Source organism: Fukomys damarensis, unplaced genomic scaffold, assembly GCF_012274545.1.
Source record: "Fukomys damarensis isolate Sample0158 unplaced genomic scaffold, DMR_v1.0_HiC HiC_scaffold_27, whole genome shotgun sequence".
In the NCBI taxonomy this organism is placed as follows: Eukaryota; Metazoa; Chordata; class Mammalia; order Rodentia; family Bathyergidae; genus Fukomys; species Fukomys damarensis.
The window spans coordinates 24,959,253-24,973,185 of record NW_022900939.1 but is presented as its reverse complement, the minus strand read 5'-3'; the positions used below and the strand labels follow the sequence as shown (position 1 = coordinate 24,973,185).

At 39.3% G+C, this 13,933-nt stretch overlaps 1 protein-coding gene across 1 annotated transcript in view; it reads right to left on the bottom strand.

Moving 5' to 3' along the window:
• Window positions 1-1,168: 1,168 nt before the first annotated feature.
• LOC104870440 (phospholipase A and acyltransferase 2) overlaps window positions 1,169-13,933 on the bottom strand; it is a 22,912-nt gene continuing 10,147 nt past the window's right edge. Inside the window, exons 3-4 of the mRNA XM_010636126.3 lie at window positions 5,624-5,892; window positions 1,169-1,496 (exon numbers count right to left, since the gene is read on the bottom strand). Coding sequence (XP_010634428.1) covers window positions 1,395-1,496; window positions 5,624-5,892 — 371 coding nt within the window. The 3' untranslated portion in view covers window positions 1,169-1,394. The remainder of the gene's footprint in view (window positions 1,497-5,623; window positions 5,893-13,933) is intronic.

Here is a 13,933-nt window from a genome sequence, read left to right as displayed (position 1 = left end):
TTTTTTTTTTTTTTTTTTTTTTTTTTTTTTTTTTTGTACTGGGGATTGAATTCAGGACCTTGCAATTATGAAGCAGGCAGCAGAACAACTCTGTCTTTAATAGAATTCATGCTCAGGGGCCTGGATTTGGCTCAGTGGTTCTGCTCCCTGCCTTGAAAGTACAAGGTGCCAAGTTCAATCCCCAGTAGTAAATTAAAAAAAAAAAAAAAAACCAATGCGTGTTTAGTGGGGGAAGATGAAGGGAGGGGATGGGAAACAGAAGAAAAAGGATCAAGATGCAATATGTGTATATACCAATTCCCCATGATGAATGTATTGTTATGCATCATAAACATATACTAATAAAAAGGGGGGGAAAGTTAGACAAAAGGAGTAAGAGAAAGAGATCCATTGTGCAACATGGCAACTGCAGGTAGTAATGATGTGTTACATAACTGAAAATTAGTAAGAGTAGGTTTAAGTGTTTTTACCACAAAAAATTATATAAACTAATGTATATGCTAAATGGTTTGATTTAGCCATCTCAAAGCATAAACAATTTAGCCACCCACAAAGTAGACATATGTCAAAATATTGTGATTGTACATCATAATGAAACCACTTTTATTTATCAATAAAAAATAAATCAGCTAAAATTTTTATTAGAGGATTAAAAAGCAAACAATAAAATTAATAAAATATGAAAAGATCAAATGAGCAATAATTTCACTGTACTTACTCTGACATTGAGGTGAAAATTGTACAAAAATTTGTGAAAGTATACAATAGCAGAATTCATTAAGAAAATGGGAGAACTTTCAAACAAAGTAAAAAAGGTCTGTGAATTATTTGATAATCCAATAAAGGCAATATAGTGAATCATATAAATATTTTGGGAAAACTTTAATTTTCTGCTGATTTGACATTAAATACGACATAAAGATGGCATCCAACACATAAAAGGCCACTGTAAAAGACTATTAGTCACAAATAGGTTGACAAGTAGATCCATTAACAGAGAATATAAGATCAGACACCGCACAAAAAGGAAATACTGGTACCCTGACCTTTTACAGTATACATGTGAAAACATTTGATAGAGATTTTCCCAGAGATTTTAAAATTTTCCCAAATTTTAAAAAATCTAAAATTTTAGACATTACTATTACCTAAAAGAAACTTCCAAAGCCAATAAGGAAGCAGATTTGAACATACACCAACAAAAGCAAAAAAAGAATTCATATCCAATCAATTAGTCTTGTAAATAAAATTTTTCTCTGTTTTACTTAGCTCCACTAAAATAAGTATCAGTGATCACAAAAGAGACTGGAATCAATAAAGCAAACCCTCCTATCGCTGCTGCCTGAGCAAGATTCCCCCATATGAGCTGATGCCATCAAGATAATGCCTTGGGTTTATTGCCTTTCCCGCCTTCTTCGGGACAGCATGATCCCAATTAATCCTAGACCAGCCAGGAGACCTGCTCCCACAGTTAGGTTTGTGGTCACTTCAGCAACCTGCAGTGGAAGAAAAGGAAAAGAATCACAGTCAACATCAGGAGTCTGACCCTGGATGTATGTACACACGTGTGAGGAGCCTGCCACTTGGGAAAGACCCATGTGGCTCTGCCCTCTTCCTCCACATGACAGAGGGAAGAAACATGGGTAGGGAGGCATGGTCTCAAGAGGCCAGGCCACTCAGAATGAGGAGAGATGTCTTGTGGGGAAAGAATGAATAGAAGAACAAGCTATAGGTATGAAATATGAGAGCTTCAAAGTTGGAAAATGAGATACAGCCTGTGAGTATCTAAAATGCAATAAACGACATTGAGCGTCAAATCTCAGAAGCAGTGCTTTGGCACCCTGTGACATAGTCTTCAATTTGGGGACTCCCTTGGGTACCTTAGGCACCACTACAGCCACTGCAGCAAGGGTGGGTTTGGAGGATTGGAGACAACATCTACAACCACAGGTTCTGCACTCAGCTCTTCTGCTCCAGCTCACACAGGCACTACTGGACTCTGGTGGTACTCAAAACAAAGGTTTTGGATTTGGTACCAGTTTTGGCACAACAATGGTAACTAGTACTGGTGTTGTAAGGCCTAAATTACAAGCCCATACTAAATGACAAAGGGCCTAGGAGACAGTGCTCTAACCCCCTCCCATTGTAGCCATAGTCCCGACCTTTGTTCAAACCCTGGCTTAAGAATGTAAGGCAATCTTGTACTGTTTGAAGTCTGGATCCTGATTAACATGTAAGTTAGTGGTTCTATACTATGAAATACACAGAGACCCCAAGTTAATTGCTAAAATGTTTGCTCATCCTGAATGTCTTGGTGGCCTTTGAACCATCCTATAGGTATCTGTTAATCATCAATGTGTGACTGCCAAGTACGTGACTGCTGACCACCAGCTCAAGTCAGCAGACCTTTGTCCCCTGCCTGCAAGCTTAACATGTTAACCCCCCTTTTTACCTCCCTATAAAAAGGACCTCAGCCCCTGAGCTGGTGCCTCTCTGAGCTACTTAGTTCTGAGAGTGCCGTCTGGCCAGACTAATAAAGGTCTATTTACCATCTAGCCTGGTGTGTTCCTTCCTGGGTTTCTCATTCCTCCATCGAGCTCCCGGAGCCTCGTTGGGCTATAGGACCCAACATCGTGGAGGCCTATTCGGCTGTTCATGCTCATGGAGTGTAAGTGAGACTTTGCGTCTTACAGTGTAGGTACTGCTTTGGGAACTGGAGGATTTAATACACAGCAGCAACAACAGCAACAATCAAATCCAGTGGTCTCTTCAGTCAGCCGACACAAGCTCCTACCAGTCCAGCCAACTGATAAGTACTGCAAGTGCTATTTCTGCTCCAACATTATTGGGAGATGAGAGAGAAGCTATTTTAGCAAAATGGAATCAACTGCAGGCTTTCTGGGGAACAGGAAAAGTATTTTCAAAATAATATTCCACCAGTGGAATTCACACAAGAAAATCCTTTTACTGGTTTATGCTGGAGGTTATAACTATATGTCCAATAATAAAAATGAAGATGGTCTAGTAGTTTTAGTTTTCAACAAAAACTTTTAAAATAAATCCTTAATTTGAGATTTTAAAAAATGCAATAAGTCTACAGGGAGGGATGGGGAAATGACAGAGGCACAGCCCAGATGTTCTAGGGCTTACACCAACCTGGTGCTATTCAGTTCTCTCTAGCCTACTTTCTTATGGAGAAAGACAGAGCCAGAGACAAAAGAGGGCTTTTCTATGGAGTCAGTCAGAAGGAGTGAGAAGCATAAAGGCAAGTTAATGAGACACCTGCAGGAAGGGCTCAGAAAGAGAGACATCAGACAAGGAGAAACTAAACTGAAGAGAGCTGTCTCCTATGAGTGCTCCCTGCTTGCTTGATTTCTCACCCCTCCAAAGCACAGCAGAGAGCCAATCACCCTTGAAAACAGGATCTCCCAGGTAAATCTAATGCCTCTAAAGTCTTTTTAGATGCACAGAAGCTGCCCACCCCACTACCCCGCATGCCACCCTTGGTCTAGACACAGGTCTGTCCTCCTCGGCCCAAATCCCATCAGCAGATTCAATGCTGGGCACACAGAGCAGTTCTCACTAGACTGCAGGACCCAGAAAGCCTGGCAAGTTCTCAGTTAATAGTCAGGGTCTATCTGGGGACCCTTGCTTCCAAAAAGTATGGTGTTATGGAATTGGCAAGTGACACACAGAGAGGCACCAGAACGGAAGTAAAATAACAAACATTTACTCCATTGATGGGTATCGATCACACTTATTGGCAGTACTGGGCTACAACTCCCTCTTTTATATGATTTTACACCCTTGATCTCATTCAGGTGGTTACATTTCATTTTCACAGTTCACACTGCTGATATTCAAAACATGGTGGTGAGGCTATCTAATTTCAACCAGATGTAGCACTTCTTTGGTAGGGGAGGTTACCTTTAAAATTCAATTAGTTATTCTAGCCCAGGGGAAGGGGGTGTGTCTGGTCAGCAAAGTTAACAGTGGTTCTTTTCATTTACAAAACTTTTTAGGGAGACTAGATACCTGGGTGCCTGTTGATTCTGAACTAAACAAAGCAAAGGGCAGAAGTTATTTTACATTGTGACATTTCATAGGGTTTTGCTAGTAAAGTGTTCTCTATCAATGGATTCTCCCTGCTTACCTCTCCATTTCACCATAGGCCTTCACCTACCTTACAAAAGAAGAGTCAGATCCTTCCCCAGCCTGAATCTATGACACACAAACTAAGGGATAAACATTCGTAGGCAAAATGGTAAGACTGAAGAATGTATCCCTCCCAAACAGAGGGCTTCCAAAACACATGTGTGACCATGTGGAGGGAGGCTCCTGCCTCGTCCATCTGTAACTTAAGAATTAGAATGCTGAAGTGATGTGGTTGTCCTAAAATGGGCATTAACACATTGATTTGAATTGAAAACTTGTTAACTTTGGTCTGGAAGAGATTGTCTAATATGGCTGATTGTTTTTACACTATTGCTTGGCTTGACTATTTAAATGGTATTTTTCACTCACTGAATGAGCTAAATGTGCAACTCCAAGGTTGAGAAGAAAATGCATACAGAAAACGTGGGTGCAAAATGCCACAAATTCCACCCTCTGCAAGTTTTTACATTTTTTAGTTTTTAAAATTTTCACACTGCCTAGAAATGTACAACATTGTGTTTTCACGTATTTTGGGGGACAGGATTTGGCAAACGATGTCCCCTCACTCAAATGTAGCCTGCCACCTCTTTTTGCAAAAAGGAATAAAATTTTACTGGAACACAGCCTTGCCCATTTGTCTACCTTCTGTCTGTGGCAGGGTAAAGAGAGGAACTACATAGATAACAAAATCTGAGATATTTGCGATCTGATCCTTTGCAGAAAAACAATTTGGCCCAACATGACCAGAGCTTCCCTCCTCCTGCTTCACACGGTTCCCCTAGCATCCCACGTGAAGGTACAAGACCTATCATGTAAAGGAACAAGATCCCAATAATGAAAAAATAAATAAATAATAAATAAATAAAAGATCCCCATAATGAATGTAACTGTACTGTATCCCTAAAAATGTACCAATAAACTCAATTTAAAAATGTAGAGATGTTTTTTTCTAAACTAAAACCTCAATGTTTGGGTTTAGTTGCAGTGCTGGAGCATTGCCATAAATAAGTGGGTTTCGGGCTGAACTTTGGCTCTAGTCACTAAAAGGTTCACCATCACTAAATCAGAGGCTCAGTATCTGATTGAATGGGTTGGGACAGATGACCCTAACACCATGATCCACAGTTTTCCCATGTATAGCATGGAGAGGATAAAACCTGATTCTAGGCCTCTGGAGAGTAGCCTTAGGGGCAGGAAGCAGGTAGGGCTCAGCAATAGGATTGCCTGTCATGTTTCTGTCTCACTTCCCTGGCCATCACCCCCTAACAGCTCTAATCTGCATTGCCAACTTGCTTAGGTCTCATCACACTTGCCGCCACTCCAAATGTGACATCCCCAAGGGCAGGAATTCTGTATCTGCTGTTCGTGTCTCTATCACCATTCTGGTTCAAACCCAGCAGGTGCTGAGCCATCAACAGCTAAAGAGATGGCCTGGTTCTGAGTAAGGGGACACAGGCAGAGCATGTACCTGGTCACTGCATGGAACTCCGTAGCGCAGCGTAGTCACAAAATGTTCACAGTTCATGCTGGTTGCTGAATAGCGCAGCTCCTTCCCCACCAGCTGCAGGGCCTGATTGACAATTTTGTTGGTAGGCAGTGGTGAATACCTATCATCGTATTTGTTATTGACCTGGTAGTTGTCTGATCCGGCCACTTGGGACAGCAGCTCTTTCTTCACTATGGCTCTGTCGGTCAGGGCAGACATGATGCTGGACGAACCAGCTCCCGCAAATTCACCTGTGGAAACAGTGAGTTCAGAGCTGGCCCTGACCCAGCAACCTCATTGCCCTCAGCGACAAGGATGAGCTAAGGAAGAAACTGCCCATCCTGCCTGGTCCAACACAAGCCTGGAGGACTTTGGAAAGCTCCCCCAGGATCCGTAGGGTCTGCTCTCTACATGTTTAACATACAAGATGTGTGTTCTGAAGAACCACATGAGTTCAAATTTCCCTCAAGGAGTCAGCTATTGAATGGTGCAAGGCAAAGAGGAAGCAGAAGGCAGTCGAGTCCTACTCTCAGGTTCCTCTTCTAGCTCATTCCTATAAAAAAATAAAGTCCACTCAACCTTCTTGCCATCAGTCCAGAAGCCCCAGCAGACTAGGGTGGCATTTTGAAACTATAAGGAAGGAACCAGCTAATCAAGACAGAGGCCTAACAGGAATCTAGGACCCCTTGTCCTAACTTTGATTCATTCACAATATGTCTTTAGCAAGTCCCTTCACTTAGGGCCTTGTTCTTGTCATTTACAAATTAAAGAAACTGGGCCAGATGATAACTAAATCTTCCAACTCTAAAATGCCGGATTTGCCTCTAAAGGGGACCCTATCTTTTCAGAATGAGAGACAATGGCAACACAATGGTATCTAAGAGGGACCCGGCTCACAGATGTTACAAACACATGGACATCATCCTTGATCTTCAGACAGCTGGGGATATATCAGAGAATATGGGTCATTATCTGTCTTTATCTATCTAAAGAAATATTTACATATCCTGAAAAAAATAACTTTTATCTGTCTTGGTGACTTTTCTCATTGCTGAGACAAAATACCCAATATTCAAAGTTAAAAAAGGACGGCTCACAGAGTATAGAGGTTTCAGTCCATAGTTGGCTGGCTCCAAGTCAGGGCAGCATGGCAGAGGGGCATCAAAGAGGAGAAACAGCTCATAGCAGACAGAAAAGCAGCAAAGTGGCAAGCAGCATGCTACAAACAACAAACAAAAATACTCTTTCTGTTGTTATTTATATCTTATCCAGGCTGCCTAAGGGCAGGTGGTACTCACACTCAGGATGGAGCAGGCTTAATCCTAGCAAATTGTTTAAAGGCAATAGCTACAACTACCAAAGTTGTGGAATCGTCTTCAGAACTTGTTAGGGAAATTATTTACATATATAGGTTTCTCGTGCTGTGAAAATACTAAATACCCAGCCTACACAGCATTTCTCATCCTGCAAACTAACATCTTGTGAAATTCTCAACCTGTCTCCTTCAACCCTTCACATTCTTTGCTATAATTCTTTAAACTTTGCTACCATCCTATGCTTACCCAACAAAAGAGATAACCATAACTGTTGAATTTGTTTCTCAAAAGTCCCCTTCAACCCAGTGCACTGGAGGAGCCCAGCAGCAGCTCCCAACCCTCGGGTAGGCACGCCTTTGACCCTGCACCCCAGAGGAGCCCAGCCATGCAGGTGCCAGCACAGTCATGTTCATGTGCCCCCATCCCAGTGAACAAGAGAAAGTGGGCCTCTCTGAGGCTCCTAGATGAAAATTGAAGGGAAAAGCGAAGAAAATCTGCTATAGAGGCACACCACACCACTATAGTTGGTAAGTCGGAGGGACCAGCATCTCACATCAGAACCTGGTCTAACTTCAGAGGAAAGACAGCTGGAACCTTCAGTAGAATCTTGCAGAGTTCAACCCAGCAAGAGGTCAGAGAGCTCAACTTGGGCCTTACAGCCAAAAATCAGCCAGAACCTCAGGGGACAGCTGCTGGCTTGCTGAGACTAATTAACTTAGACCTGCACACTCCTGCCCATGCCCTCTATTGTGTCAGCAGAGACATACCCTGAAGGAGACCCCCTATTTCTATTTGCATTTTTTATTTTCAAAGTAATATTTTTCTCTTATCTTTAATCATTTAAAAATTTTTTATCTATCTTTTTCTTTCCTCAATTTTTTCCTGTTTTTTCTTCTTTTTCTTATCGTTTCTCTCTCTCTCACTCTCTCTCCCACCTTGATCTCCATTACTCTCCCTTTTTGTTCTTTTTCCTACCTTAATTCGAATTTATTTTCTTTCTTTTCCTTTTCTTCTCTTTTTCCTTCTCTCAATTGCCATTAGTTTTAAAAGAAAGTGATTACAGTCTCTAGCCTCCTTATTGCTGTTAATTTGTTCTGTTCTTGGGAATATTTTGTTCCATCTTCTCTTCTCTTCAACAGCTCCCTAGCATTTGTGTGATCTTCCTGTGTCCTCTGACATCACTTCTTACCTTTCTGTATCCTATCTATCTCTCCCTCCCCAACTCCTTCTAAGTCACCAACCTAAAGGGTGAAGTTGCTATATTGAAGAGTTTATTCACTATAAACATATTTTGGGCTGGTCCTCAATTTTGATTTAATTCACACAGTTAAAGGTGATAGATTAATAACTATCACAAATTGTCATTTTCTAAACTGTGCTTGATGCTACTGTGTTGCTGATTGTATCACTTAGGTTAAGGTACTGTGATTGATCTGATCAGTTGTCCTCCCTGGTATAATGAAAATGAGATTGCCTCAGAGACATTAGAGATTCAAAACCTAAAGACCAGCTATATCTGGAAGATTGAAGTATTAACCCAGGAATTAAACCAAGGACAGTACCAATGACAAAAATAGAAATGAGTAGGCATTTAAACAAGACACAAGCACAGACTTCCACCCCACCAAAGGTAAAATCTGGGGGAAATGAGGTGGAAAAGTCTGACAGTCAACCATCTGGACACCCTGAACCAATAGCACAGGAAGTAAAAAAACATATAAAAGGCTTTAGAAAAATTCAAAATAGAAATAATTTCCCAGATAACCACAGAGATGGTGAGAAGAATGAAAAGACATGGTTAAAGACTCTAGAACAGAAACAGATTAAAAAGAAAAATAGATGAGCTCAGGATCATGATGGAAACGATGAATGCCCAGCATAGGAAAGAAATAGAATCCATGAAACAAGTTCAAACAGGTATACAGGAGATTAAAAACTCTATAGAAAGCATTCACAGCAGGATGAATGAATGTGAAGAAGATAGGATTTCAGATACAGAAGACAGGATTGCAGTCAGTGACCATGAAAAGAGAGATCTCTTAAAAACAGTAAAGGACATGACAAATCAATCCAACAATTCTTAGATGATGCAAAGAAGAAGAATATAAAACTGATAATAATCCATGAAGTAGGAGGAGAAAGTTCAAATGACATAAAAAATGTTCATAGAATTAATGACAAAAAATTTCCTAAACAGAGGGGAAGAATTTGAAAGTGAGGCATATAGGACTCCAACTAGCCATGATCCAAAAAAAAATTTACACCTAGACATATAATAATCAAGATTCCAGAAACCAAACAGAAAAACAAAATATTACAAGCAGTTAGAGAAATGAAACAAATCACATGCAAAGGAAAGCCCATCAGAATCACAGCAGACTTTTCAACACAAACTCTCAAGCCAAGGAGAGCCTGGAGTGAGGTATTTCAAAGAAACAACCTCCAACTATACTGATGTATCCTGCAAAACTATTTTTCAAAATTGACGGGGAAATAAGATACTTCCACAAAAAAAGAACACCTGAGAAATTTCATGAACACCAAACTAGCACTCCAAACATTTCTAAATAATATCCTGGAAAATGAAAATGAAGACCACAACTCTATAAGGCCCAACAGAGCAAATATACCAGGCAAGGCAAGAAATTAAAGGGAGAGAGGGAAAAACAAAAAAATAAAAGAACCAACAACAGGAAAAAAACATGACAATTAAATGTCAATACATAACAGTTATAACCATCAATGTTAATGGCCTAAATTCACCAATCAAAAGAAGCAGACTGGCAGAATGGATTAAGAAGCAAAATCCAACAATATGCTGTACACAAGAAACCCACTTAATCTACAAAGAAATTAATAGACTGAGAGTAAAAGGATGAAAAACAGTTCTCCATGAGACAGGAGCCGGGAAAAAAGCAGGAGTAGTTATCTTATTTGCAGACAAAGTAAATTTCAAGCCAAAACTAATTAAGAGAGACAAAGAAAGCCACTACATCCTTGTAAAGGGAACAATGCTAGAAGAAGAGGTGACAATCATAAATATATATGCACCAAATACTAATGCCTCCAACTATACAAAACAAATATTAATGGATATGAAAAACAAAATAAGCACTAGTACAATTGTAGTGGGGGACCTCAATACTCCACTAACACAAATAGATCATCTAGACAAAAAGATCAACAACAAAATAACAGAACTGAAACAAGTCTTAGAACAAATGGGCTTAGTAGATGTCTACAAAGTGTTCCAACTCACAAAATCAGAATATACATTCTTTTTGGCTGCACACAGGTCATTCCCCAAAATAGACCAGATGCTAGCTCATAGAACATGCTTAAGTAAATGCAAAAGAATTGAAGTTATTCTCTATATATTATCAGACCACAGTGCAATTAAACTGGAAATCAGTAGCCTAAGAAACTGCAAGAACTTCACAAACACATGGAAATTAAATAACACCCTGCTGAACAACCATTGGATCACAGAGGAAATTAAAGAAGAAATTAGATGGTTTCTACATGATGGTTTCTAAATGATAATGCCAATACAACATGCAGGAATCTATGGGACACAATGAAAGCAGTTCTACTAGGGAAATTCATAGCAGTAAATGCCCATACTAGGAAGACAGAGCGAGCTCAAATAAACAACCTAATACTTAACCTTAACCTTCTACAAAAAAGGAGAGCATGAGAAACTGAAAGCTTATACAAGGGAGGAAATTATAAAGAGCAGAGCAGAAATTAATGCAATGGAGACTAAGAGAATGATACAAAAAAAATCAATGAATCAAAGAGTTTGTTTTTCAAAATAATAAATAAAATCTATAAGCCCTTAGCCAATCTTATCAAAAAAAAGGAAAGAAAAGGATTCATACAATTAGGAATGAAAAAAAGTGAAGTCACAACAAATCCAGCAGAAATCCAGAGGATCATCAATACCTACTTTGAAAACCTGTACTCTAATAAAATGGAAAATACAGAAGAAATGGACAGATTCCTAGATACATATGAACTTCCAAAGTTGAATGAAGAAGATATAAAAAGTCTAAACACCCCAATTACATTCAGTGAAATTGAAAATGTAATTAAAACATTACCAAAAAAGAAAAGCCCAGGTCCTGATGGCTTCACTGATGAATTCTATAAGACATCTAGAGAAGAACTTTGCCACTGCTCTTTTTTTTTATTGAGTTTATTGGTACATTTTAGGTATACAGTACAGTTACATTCATCATTGGGATCTTGTACCTTTACATGACAGGTCTTGGTTCTCATTTTTTCCCCTTGTCCCTGCTCTAATTTTTTATTTTTTATGACTGAATAGGACTTGATTTCATTTAAAAAAAAATAACATTTTCTTTATCTAGTCTCCATTTGACAGGCAACTGGGCTGTTAAGTTTTAGCTATCACAAATTGTGCCACTCTGAACGTGGGTGCACATATATCACTATGGTATGATTCTTTTAATTCTTTTGGGAAGATTCCAGCAAGGGGAATTGCTAGGCCAAAGAGGACCTCTAACCCTAGTTCTTTGAGGTATCTCCATACTGATTTCCACAGCAGTTTCACCAGTCTACACTCCCACCAACAGTGAAGAAGTATTGCTCTTTTCCCATAGCCTGGCTATCATCTTTTATTGGTTGATTTCTTGATAGTGGCCATTCTTTCTGGGGTGAGGTGGAATTTCAGTGTTGTTTTCATTTGCATCTCTTGAATCACCAGTGATGTTGAACATTTTTTTCTTATGTTTATTTGGTATTTCTACTCCTTTTTTTTTTTTTTTTTTTTTTTTTTTTTTTTGCCACTACTCTTCAAACTCTTCAGTGAAATTGAAAGGGAAGCAATACTTCCAAATTCATTCCTGGAGACAAGTATTACTTTGATTCCAAAACCATGGAAAGACCCAACCATAAAAGAGAACTACAGGCCAATCTCCCGAATGAACATAGATGCAAAAATCTTCAATAAGATACTGGCAATCAGAATACAGAGGGTCATCAAGAAGACCACTCACCCTGACAAGTCGGATTTATCCAGGGATTCAAGGATGGTTCAACATATATAAATCAATAAATGTAATACACTGTATCAACAAAGTCAAGGACCATATGATCATCTCAATAGATGCAGAAAAAGCATTTGACAAAAGTCAACCCCTGTTCATGATTTTAAAAAAACCTACAGAAAATTGGACTAGATGGTCTTTATCTCAACCTGATAAAGGCAATCTATGAAAAACCAACAGGCAATATCTGCCTAAATGGTCAAAAACTGAAAACCTTCATGCTAAAATCAGGAACAAGAAAATTTGTCTCCAAGATTAAGTTTATAGGAACCCCCACTGGCCAATCTGGAATTACTACTCTATGTTGATGGCTTATATCAAAAATTCTAAGGAAAAATACCAAGTTGGGTAGGCACTTACAATCCCATATGAATTACATGAAAGAGTTCTTTTAGTTTATAATTTGCTGAAATATGCAGAATCATTTGTCCTAACTATTATACTGCTAGCAGGTGTGATTTTGGAATAGTCTGTGATTTTGGCATGCTACAGAAAAAGGGAATTCTTAACTTCATAGCATGCCCATAAAAATGTACCTCAAGTTGCTGATCACCTTTCTGCACTACTGTTACCCTCACCAGAAGCATCCGTAAAGTGATATTCTTATTCACAAAATAGACCAGAAATATCAAGAAAATGCCATCTTGATTTCTGTGCAAGGTCTGCCACCCAAGAAATTGGTCTAATTAATAAACTATGTACCATGCATGAAATCCATCCAAAGGACATAAAGGAAATTCAACACTTGTAACAAAATTGGAAAGAAAGAAAGAGTCTTCTAAGCATTCCAGTCTCTCACTCATCATAGAATTGATAAAATGATTCAAATCTTGGCAAAATACTTGTGAAGAAACTTCAAAATCAGTTAAACATGTCTATATACAATACTTGACTCATCAAATCCATAGTTCTTGAAACATCACCAAAGTGGCCCCAGAGCATTTTACCCACACCATCAAGACCATTAAAACACTTGCAGGTGGCCTTCATTCAGCTATTACCTCTATGAATATTTGTCTCAGTCACCTTCTCCTCACTGGGACACAATACCCAATATCTACACCTTAATGGAGAAAGGGTTTATTTTGGCTCACAGTTTGCAGAGGTTTTAGTCCTTAGTTAGCTGGCTCCAAGGCAGGGTGCATGGCACAGATAGAGGAAAGTTGCTCACAGCACAGCATCCAGAAAGCAAAGAGATCAAGGGAAGAGCCAGAAAGGGAGATATACCCCTCCAGGTCAGGCCCTCAATGACCCACCTTTTCTGACCAGACCCAATAGCAAGTCAGCTATCTGCCCCTATAATCTAATCACCTTCCAAAAGCCTCACATATAAACTCATGAAGTTCTTGGGGAATAGCAGTCTCAGCTGGCAATGTGCAGATGGGAATATGACAAAAATAATCATATGACTCCTGATTTGTGGGTGATGGGAATTTTCCCATACTGTATTATTCTAGTGGCCTGGATGCTGCAGGATGGGGCATCTCTCAGTCCAAATAATGAAATATGACTTTCTAAATGACAAAATTTTTAACTTGGGTTTATTACACATAAATTAATATGAGGGACTGCCCCATCAGTTGGGCCCATAGCCCACTATATGCAATGCAGACTGTAAAGAGTTAACCCAACAACGAGCTTGTTTATAGAATTGAGTCTGGCCAAAGCCTGTGTGGTGAGATCAAAGTGACTCAAACCCAAATTCTGTTCACAGGATTGGGGCCTTCTTTGCTGAAAGTTTAATTATTGACCACAACCTATATTTTGTTTCTTCTGTTCCTGATTTGAGAATGCTTTAGGGCCAGGAATTTGGCTCAATGTCATAGCACCTGCTTTGCAAGCAGGAGGTCCTTAGTTTGTCTCTGGTACCAAAAAAAAAAAAAAAAAAAAAAAAAAAAAAAAAA